Source organism: Salvelinus namaycush, chromosome 3 (genome assembly GCF_016432855.1).
Source record: "Salvelinus namaycush isolate Seneca chromosome 3, SaNama_1.0, whole genome shotgun sequence".
Classification (NCBI taxonomy): domain Eukaryota; kingdom Metazoa; phylum Chordata; class Actinopteri; order Salmoniformes; family Salmonidae; genus Salvelinus; species Salvelinus namaycush.
The window spans coordinates 72,480,777-72,490,446 of record NC_052309.1 but is presented as its reverse complement, the minus strand read 5'-3'; the positions used below and the strand labels follow the sequence as shown (position 1 = coordinate 72,490,446).

The 9,670-nt window shown below is 48.4% G+C and overlaps 1 protein-coding gene across 3 annotated transcripts; it reads left to right on the top strand.

The window, feature by feature from the left end:
* Window positions 1-886: 886 nt before the first annotated feature.
* On the top strand, window positions 887-8,956 carry LOC120037239 (retinol dehydrogenase 8). Of its 3 annotated transcripts, none has more exons than XM_038983421.1 (7): window positions 887-1,075; window positions 2,992-3,188; window positions 3,325-3,486; window positions 5,968-6,147; window positions 6,264-6,357; window positions 8,044-8,227; window positions 8,367-8,956. In XM_038983421.1, exons 2-7 carry the CDS (start codon window positions 3,098-3,100, stop codon window positions 8,580-8,582), a joined length of 927 nt encoding a protein of 308 aa, XP_038839349.1. In that variant the 5' UTR covers window positions 887-1,075; window positions 2,992-3,097; the 3' UTR covers window positions 8,583-8,956. The 3 variants fall into 3 exon arrangements, with proteins under 3 accessions (XP_038839349.1, XP_038839355.1, XP_038839343.1); XM_038983415.1 differs by having other exon boundaries at window positions 888-1,075; window positions 3,032-3,188; XM_038983427.1 differs by lacking the exon at window positions 6,264-6,357 and having other exon boundaries at window positions 3,032-3,188; window positions 8,055-8,227.
* The last annotated feature ends 714 nt before the right edge of the window (window positions 8,957-9,670 follow it).

Sequence of the window (9,670 nt, the reverse complement as noted above, 5' to 3'; positions counted from 1 at the left end):
TCCCCTGTTATCCATACATTGTTAAACTGTACTTCCATTGTCGTCTTCATTATGGGTATTAAAATCACACCATATTAGCTTCTACCCCTACAAGTCCTATCAATCCCTTTAACTTTGCTAACCAGAGAGGTTTGCAGGGGTTATAGAAGTCTATTCCTCTATTCCTACATACAGTTGAAGTCGGAAGTTTACGTACACCTTAGCCAAATAGATTTAAACTCAGTGTTTCACAATTCCTGACATTTAATCCTCGTAAAAATTCCCTGTCTTAGGTCAGTTAGGCTCACCACTTTATTTTAAGAATGTGAAATGTCAGAATAATAGTCGAGAGAATGATTTATTTCTGCTTTTATTTCTTTCATCACATTCCCAGTGGGTCAGAAGTTTACATACACGCAATTAGTATTTGGTAGCATTGCCTTTAAATTGTTTAACTTGGGTCAAACGTTTCAGGTAGTCTTCCACAAGCTTCCCACAATAAGTTGGGTCAATTTTGACACATTACTACTGACAGAGCTGGTGTAAATGAGTCAGGTTTCTAGGCCTCCTTGCTCGCACATGCTTTTTCAGTTCAGCCCACAAATTTTCTATGAGGTTAGGGCTTTGTGATGGCCACTCCAATACCTTGACTTTGTTGTCCTTAAGCCATTTTGCAACAGCTTTGGAAGCTTGGGGTCATTGTCCATTTGGAAGACGCATTTGCAACCAAGCTTTAACTTCCTGACTGATGTCTTGAGATGTTGCTTCAATATATCCACATAATTTTCCTTCCAGCCCCTTCTCCTAAACCAACGATTTAAAACCTAATGTAAATTGCCGACGAAGAACTACAACTCCCAGTAGAGCAGCCACAGTTTGCAAAATGACATGAACCAGTTAGGTCATCGGGCTAGCTGCTGCTCGGTTGTCGTTATGTGACTGTTCACTTTGCTTTAGCGTTGGTTAGAATAACCTACATGTTTAGACGTTGCTCTAAATTGGCAATCTTTACCTAGATATATCTGTATTAGATTACACATATACGTGGGATATATACGTGCACCGTAGCAACTGCGCACTATTTCCCACACTACAGGTTAGTATACCGGTACACTATAGCCATTTATAACGGGTGTAGCTATAGGCTGCTGTAGCTGTTTTAACCGGCACAAGCGGCATTTCAGATAGCAGCACAAAGCAACCTTTTTAACAGTCATTGCAAGCAACGCAGCTGGCAACTTCTTCAACTTTGTGTTGCAGGCTTTTAGGCTGACCTGAACTCGCATAACTTTCACTATTACATTATAATTAAGCAATAAGGCCAGAGGGGGTGTGGTATATGGCTGTTCTTAGCCACGACGCAACGCGGAGTGCCTGGACACGTCCCCTAGCAGTGTACATTGGCAATATACCACAACCCCCGAGGTGCCTTATTGTTATTACAAACTGGTTACCAACGTAATTAGAGCAGTAAAGACACATGTTTTGTCATACCCCTGGTATACATCTGATATATCACGTCTGTGAGCCAATCAGCATTCAGGTCTCGAACAACTTAGTTTGTAATTAAGCAATAAGGCACGAGGGGGTGTGGTATATGGCAAATATACCATGGCTAAGGGGTGTTCTTAAGCACGACGCAACGCGGAGTGCCTGCATACAGCCCTTAGCCGTGGTATATTGGTCATATACCACAAACCCCCGAGGTGCCTTATTGCTATTATTAACAGGTTACCAACGTAATTAGAGCAGTAAAAATAAATGTTTTGTCATACCCATGGTATATGTCTGATATACCACGGCTGTCAGCCAATCAGCGTTCAGGCCTCGTACCACCCAGTATATAATATGATGTAATGTATCATCATGGGTAGCATGTGTGTATGCTATGTACTTAAAGATTTATATTAGAAATGTATTTAGATTTGTAAAGCGGTGCAGACCCATTGTCATTAAATAATTTGCATTTGTAAAGCCCAGCAAAAATACTTAAATTATTGTAATTAATTTAGGGGCCTGAGGTGAGGCTTTGTTACTGAAATCCACATACCCATCCATATAATGAACCTTGTCTACTAGCTGGCGTACTAGAGTGAAATTAAGTCATCAGCAGGCTACTGACATCCAGTGTCGGTTCTAGACCATTTCAACTGGGGGGGGGCCAAGCTGGGGCCAGTTGTACTGTTAGATGGGCCAGTTACATTAGACGTTATTGTTGTCATATCGTTTTCTTCACTGCATTGCAGGCATTAGCAGGCAAAAGACCATGTTCCACGTTGCCACCGTCTAATAACGGATGTAAAAAAAGAAAGATAGCAAAAATTAGTTATGTAAAAATTATTTCATACTCCACATTTAAGGGGGCCACAAGGGGGTCCAAAATTGTTGTCACAGGGGCACTGCCCCCCCCCCCCCCCCCCCTGTCCCCCGCCCCCCCAGGACCGCTAGTGCTGACATCTGAATCAAGTGGGGCAAGCAGCGACCCCACAGAACCGTTGTACCAATCGGTTTGGCTCTACAGCATAGACGGGTTAGCTGACAACGTCACAAAAACGATGGGCGCGCTTCCATGTGGCGTGTTTTGATTCTGGATGGACAGATAGCTAGCAAAACTGCCAAGAAACTGCCAAGAGGGGAATCAGAAGTGGCTCGTTTCATCTTGTTCTTGATAACATCTCTTGTTTTGAGGTGTTTTGACTGATTTCATGTCAATGCTAATATGGCTAAAATTTACTAGCTAGCTAACCAACAACTGTAACAATGTATTTGAGAGACAACAACTGCAAATTGATGTATGTTTTCAACAAATATTGTAAACAAAATATAGTTTACATGTTGTCAACAATCTAAGCCAACCCCGTCAGTTTTGCCCCATAGTTGCGCACGTGTCGGTTTTGTTGCTAAACAGCCAACCCGTCTATGGAGCCAATGCGTTCCCAGGATAGACACATAGGATTAGCCTTCTAATCTTATAACAAAGCACCTGCTTCACACACTGTCCGTGGCCGCAAGGTTGACTGGTCACTAAGGTCCATGCATTCCAACTGCAAAGGACTCTGGGAGAGTTGCAGAGAACCCAGTTTCAATCAGGAGCAACTGTAGCTGCTGTGAGGTATCCATGGGGACCAGGAGGGTGCTGGTGACAGGCTGTTCCTCTGGGATCGGGATGGCTGTGGCTGTACGACTGGCCAAGGAGAAGGGATTCAAAGGTCAGAGAGGCACTGAACCCTTGATTGTAAAACATGGTGGTTTTCATAAATGAAATTGACAGTTTGACACGCTCAACCCCATCAGTTGAGATGCAATGCAAGTGTTGTTAACCTGCAGTGTGTCTGTGTGAGGCAGTGGTTGCCACCATGAGGGACCTAGAGAAGCGGGAACCCCTGGAGAGAGTGGCTGGGGACACCCTGAACAGATCCCTGGAGATCAGACAGCTGGATGCCTGCTGTGAAGACTCCATCAGAGAGTGTGTGGACAGCCTGCAAGACAGACGGGTGGATGTACTCGGTGAATATTAGGCTTCCACGCATGTGCACTCGCACGCACACACACATAACACACACATTCATACTGACTCTACACACACTCACATGCAATAATCATATACGCTGCTGCTACTCTGTTTATTAAATGTCCTGATACCTTACCCCTAGTCACCTTACCCCTATACATTTCTAACCCTAACACTCCAGTATCCCTGCACATTGTAAATATGGTTTTGGCACTGACCCTGGAACTGACCCTGTATACAGCCTACTGATCCTGGAACTGACCCTGTATACAGCCTACTGATCCTGGAACTGACCCTGTATACAGCCTACTGATCCTGGAACTGACCCTGTATACAGCCTACTGACCCTGCCTGGAACTGACCCTGTATACAGCCTACAGACCCTGGAACTGACCCTGTATACAGCCTACTGACCCTGGAACTGACCCTGTATACAGCCTACTGACCCTGGAACTGACCCTGTATACAGCCTACTGACCCTGGAACTGACCCTGTATACAGCCTACTGACCCAGGAACTGACCCTATATACAGCCTACTGACCCTGGAACTGACCCTGTATACAGCCTACTGACCCAGGAACTGACCCTATATACAGCCTACTGACCCTGAAACTGACCCTGTATACAGCCTACTGACCCTGGAACTGACCCTGTATACAACCTACTGACCCTGGAACTGACCCTGTATACAGCCTACTGACCCTGGAACTGACCCTGTATACAGCCTACTGACCCTGGAACTGACCCTGTATACAGCCTACTGATCCTGGAACTGACCCTGTATACAACCTACTGACCCTGGAACTGACCCTGTATACAGCCTACTGACCCTGGAACTGACCCTGTATACAACCTACTGACCCTGGAACTGACCCTGTATACAACCTACTGACCCTGGAACTGACCCTGTATACAGCCTGCTGACCCTGGAACTGACCCTGTATACAGCCTACTGACCCTGGAACTGACCCTGTATACAACCTACTGACCCTGGAACTGACCCTGTATACAGCCTACTGACCCTGGAACTGACCCTGTATACAGCCTACTGACCCTGGAACTGACCCTGTATACAGCCTACTGACCCTGGAACTGACCCTGTATACAGCCTACTGACCCAGGAACTGACCCTATATACAGCCTACTGACCCTGGAACTGACCCTGTATACAGCCTACTGACCCTGGAACTGACCCTGTATACAGCCTACTGACCCTGGAACTGACCCTGTATACAGCCTACTGATCCTGGAACTGACCCTGTATACAACCTACTGACCCTGGAACTGACCCTGTATACAGCCTACTGACCCTGGAACTGACCCTGTATACAGCCTACTGACCCTGGAACTGACCCTGTATACAACCTACTGACCCTGGAACTGACCCTGTATACAGCCTACTGACCCTGGAACTGACCCTGTATACAGCCTACTGACCCTGGAACTGACCCTGTATACAGCCTACTGACCCTGGAACTGACCCTGTATACAGCCTACTGACCCAGGAACTGACCCTATATACAGCCTACTGACCCTGGAACTGACCCTGTATACAGCCTACTGACCCTGGAACTGACCCTATATACAGCCTACTGACCCTGGAACTGACCCTGTATACAGCCTACTGACCCTGGAACTGACCCTGTATACAACCTACTGACCCTGGAACTGACCCTGTATACAACCTACTGACCATGGAACTGACCCTGTATACAACCTACTGATCCTGGAACTGACCCTGTATACAACCTACTGATCCTGGAACTGACCCTGTATACAGCCTACTGACCCTGGAACTGACCCTGTATACAGCCTGCTGACCCTGGAACTGACCCTGTATACAGCCTGCTGACCCTGGAACTGACCCTGTATACAGCCTACTGACCCTGGAACTGACCCTGTATACAGCCTACTGATCCTGGAACTGACCCTGTATACAGCCTGCTGACCCTGGAACTGACCCTGTATACAGCCTACTGACCCTGGAACTGACCCTGTATACAGCCTTCTGACCCTGGAACTGACCCTGTATACAGCCTACTGACCCTGGAACTGACCCTGTATACAGCCTACTGACCCTGGAACTGACCCTGTATACAGCCTGCTGACCCTGGAACTGACCCTGTATACAGCCTACTGACCCTGGAACTGACCCTGTATACAGCCTGCTGACCCTGGAACTGACCCTGTATACAGCCTACTGACCCTGGAACTGACCCTGTATACAGCCTACTTATTTTCTTCTTATTTCTATTTCTTGTGCATTTTTGTTCTACTTGACTTTTTAAAAATGTTATAGTACTTCCGATAGTGATTACTGCGTTGTTGGCATTTCACGGTACTAGTGCACATGACAATAAAAACCACACTCCAATATAAACTCACTTGTACTGTATACAGTACACCATGAGTGATAACACATTGTCATCCATACTGAGTGAACAGGGCGTGACATGGCGTTATCTGTCTCCCTCAGTGAGTAACGCAGGTGTAGGCATGATTGGGCCGTTGGAGTGCCATAGTGTGTCTGACATGCAGGGGCTCTTCGACACCAACTTCTTTGGCTTGGTGCGGCTGGTGAAGGAGGTCCTGCCTGATATGAAGCGACGTCGAAGCGGACATATTGTGGTGATGAGCAGCATCATGGGCATTCAGGGTGAGTAGTCAGTACATAAATGCAGCTTCAGAAATAAATAAGGTGTTTACTTCCTAAACTTATCCCAATAGAATCGTACATTAAAACGAATGAATGGATTGTATTTGTATTGGTAGGGCTACTCTTCAATGATGTCTACTCTGCTTCAAAATTTGCTGTGGAGGGGTTCTGTGAGAGTCTAGCAGTACAAGCCATGAAGTTCAGTGTGAAGTGAGTCTACATTAAAGGAGATCCAGCCACATCACTCCACATGAGTCATACAGCAGTAACTAAATCAACACTCAGCAGTAATAAGACTTTGCCCTAATGCCACGACAGTGAACCCGCAGGTTATGTTTTGATGTAGATGATTAGCCTGAGATAGGGAATAGCCGATCGCACATGCATGTGCAAGCAGGAGGATTCCCTCAGTTCAACAGTGGTCCTTTATCTCTCCCTGCTCTGTCCATCTGTCCTTCTCCCTGCTCTGTCCATCTGTCCTTCTCCCTGCTCTGTCCATCTGTCCTTCTCCCTGCTCTGTCCATCTGTCCTTCTCCCTGCTCTGTCCATCTGTCCTTCTCCCTGCTCTGTCCATCTGTCCCTCTCCCTGCTCTGTCCATCTGTCCTTCTCCCTGCTCTGTCCATCTGTCCCTCTCCCTGCTCTGTCCATCCGTCCTTCTCCCTGCTCTGTCCATCCGTCCTTCTCCCTGCTCTGTCCATCTCCCTGCTCTGTCCATCTGTCCTTCTCCCTGCTCTGTCCACTGCTCTGTCCATCTGTCCTTCTCCCTGCTCTGTCCATCTGTCCCTCTCCCTGCTCTGTCCATCTGTCCCTCTCCCTGCTCTGTCCATCTGTCCCTCTCCCTGCTCTGTCCATCTGTCCTTCTCCCTGCTCTGTCCATCTGTCCTTCTCCCTGCTCTGTCCATCTGTCCTTCTCCCTGCTCTGTCCATCTGTCCTTCTCCCTGCTCTGTCCATCTGTCCCTCTCCCTGCTCTGTCCATCTGTCCTTCTCCCTGCTCTGTCCATCTGTCCCTCTCCCTGCTCTGTCCATCCGTCCTTCTCCCTGCTCTGTCCATCCGTCCTTCTCCCTGCTCTGTCCATCTCCCTGCTCTGTCCATCTGTCCTTCTCCCTGCTCTGTCCATCTGTCCCTCTCCCTGCTCTGTCCATCCGTCCTTCTCCCTGCTCTGTCCATCCGTCCTTCTCCCTGCTCTGTCCATCTCCCTGCTCTGTCCATCTGTCCTTCTCCCTGCTCTGTCCACTGCTCTGTCCATCTGTCCTTCTCCCTGCTCTGTCCATCTGTCCCTCTCCCTGCTCTGTCCATCTGTCCCTCTCCCTGCTCTGTCCATCTGTCCCTCTCCCGGCTCTGTCCATCTGTCCTTCTCCCTGCTCTGTCCATCTGTCCTTCTCCCTGCTCTGTCCATCTGTCCTTCTCCCTGCTCTGTCCATCTGTCCTTCTCCCTGCTCTGTCCATCTGTCCCTCTCCCTGCTCTGTCCATCTGTCCTTCTCCCTGCTCTGTCCATCTGTCCCTCTCCCTGCTCTGTCCATCCGTCCTTCTCCCTGCTCTGTCCATCCGTCCTTCTCCCTGCTCTGTCCATCTCCCTGCTCTGTCCATCTGTCCTTCTCCCTGCTCTGTCCACTGCTCTGTCCATCTGTCCTTCTCCCTGCTCTGTCCATCTGTCCCTCTCCCTGCTCTGTACATCTGTCCCTCTCCCTGCTCTGTCCATCTGTCCCTCTCCCTGCTCTGTCCATCTGTCCCTCTCCCTGCTCTGTCCATCTGTCCCTCTCCCTGCTCTGCCCATCTGTCCCTCTCCCTGCTCTGTCCATCTGTCCCTCTCCCTGCTCTGTCCATCTGTCCCTCTCCCTGCTCTGTCCATCTGTCCCTCTCCCTGCTCTGCCCATCTGTCCTTCCACTCTGAGGATGACTCTAGTGGAGCCTGGTCCGGTGGGGACAGAGTTTGAGAGGAAGGTGTACGAGGACGCTGAGAAGATGGACCTCGCGGGGGCGGACGAGGAGACTGCTAGGATCTTCCGTGAGATCTACCTGCCCTACTCTAGGAAGGTGTTCAACACTCTCGCACAGACACCTGAGGAAATAGCAGAGGTAACACTCTGTTATGTCACTATCTTATATTTTGTGACTACTATCCTAGTATTATTTGGTATGCAGTCTCAACATGTCATCCTTTGGTGGCTAAATGGGGAACAGAATATACTAATCGCTCTACTCTACTCTCTTGCAGCAAACACTTCAACTGATCACAGTGAAGGAGCCTCCGTTTCGCCACCAGACCAACCGTGTGTACATGCCCATGACTGCCCTGAAGCACGCAGACCCTACCGGTCGTCTACCCCTAGACACCTTTTATAAGCTGCTATTCAAGCACGACAGTCTATTCACTGCCAGTCTGGGGCTGCTGCGCATGTTGCAGAAGAGGACGGGGAAGAGCTCCAATTGAGCAGAAGGTTGGAGAGAGAGTGAATAACCTGGTGAGGAGAGATAGGGGGATAGAGAGAGCAGAAGGTTGGAGAGACAGAGTGAATAACCTGGTGAGGAGAGATAGGGGGATAGAGAGAGCAGAAGGTTGGAGAGAGAGTGAATAACCTGGTGAGGAGAGATAGGGGGATAGAGAGAGCAGAAGGTTGGAGAGAGAGTGAATAACCTGATGAGGAGAGATAGGGGGATAGAGAGAGCAGAAGGTTGGAGAGACAGTGAATAACCTGGTGAGGAGAGATAGGGGGATAGAGAGAGCAGAAGGTTGGAGAGAGAGTGAATAACCTGGTGAGGAGAGATAGGGGGATAGAGAGAGCAGAAGGTTGGAGAGACAGAGTGAATAACCTGGTGAGGAGAGATAGGGGGATAGAGAGAGCAGAAGGTTGGAGAGACAGAGTGAATAACCTGGTGAGGAGAGATAGGGGGATAGAGAGAGCAGAAGGTTGGAGAGACAGAGTGAATAACCTGGTGAGGAGAGATAGGGGGATAGAGAGAGCAGAAGGTTGGAGAGACAGAGTGAATAACCCGGTGAGGAGAGATAGGGGGATAGAGAGAGCAGAAGGTTGGAGAGACAGAGTGAATAACCCGGTGAGGAGAGATAGGGGGATAGAGAGAGCAGAAGGCGTGAGTCATTGAGTGACTCCAGTCTGTAGTGGACAAGCCCCCTTCTCTTTTCTGCTAGTCATGTTTGTGTATAGACAACAAAAGAGTACTGTTGAGACCTTCCTGATAAATCCTTAGTAAAAGACCCACGCCTCAGACCAGAACCCTTCCTTATGAACAATCATAACCACTCCTTAAACTATCAATGACTGTGCTCAACAAAGATGAGACTTTGACAAGTTAAGGACTGATGTTTGTGGGCCTCTAATCAAACACAGTAACCTAGCCATACGGACTAAGGGCTCAGTGTGTCTCAGACCAATCTGGACTCCTTCTGTTCCTTCAGCTTTTAGAGGACATTAGTGTGTTACTACTGTATTTTAACAGTGTATTGAAGGTTTATGGTAAGACTGGCAACACTTCAATAAAACGAGGCAAAACTTTTCTCCC

What these genes read in the sequence shown, in the direction of transcription:
- LOC120037239 (XM_038983421.1), top strand. Translation starts at nt 3,098, where the DNA reads ATGGGGACCAGGAGGGTGCTGGTGACAGGCTGTTCCTCTGGGATCGGG. An exon ending in CAGCATCATGGGCATTCAGG is followed by an intron (nt 6,148 to 6,263) that starts GTGAGTAGTCAG and finishes TTGTATTGGTAG; the next exon opens with GGCTACTCTTCAATGATGTC. An exon ending in CACCTGAGGAAATAGCAGAG is followed by an intron (nt 8,228 to 8,366) that starts GTAACACTCTGT and finishes ACTCTCTTGCAG; the next exon opens with CAAACACTTCAACTGATCAC.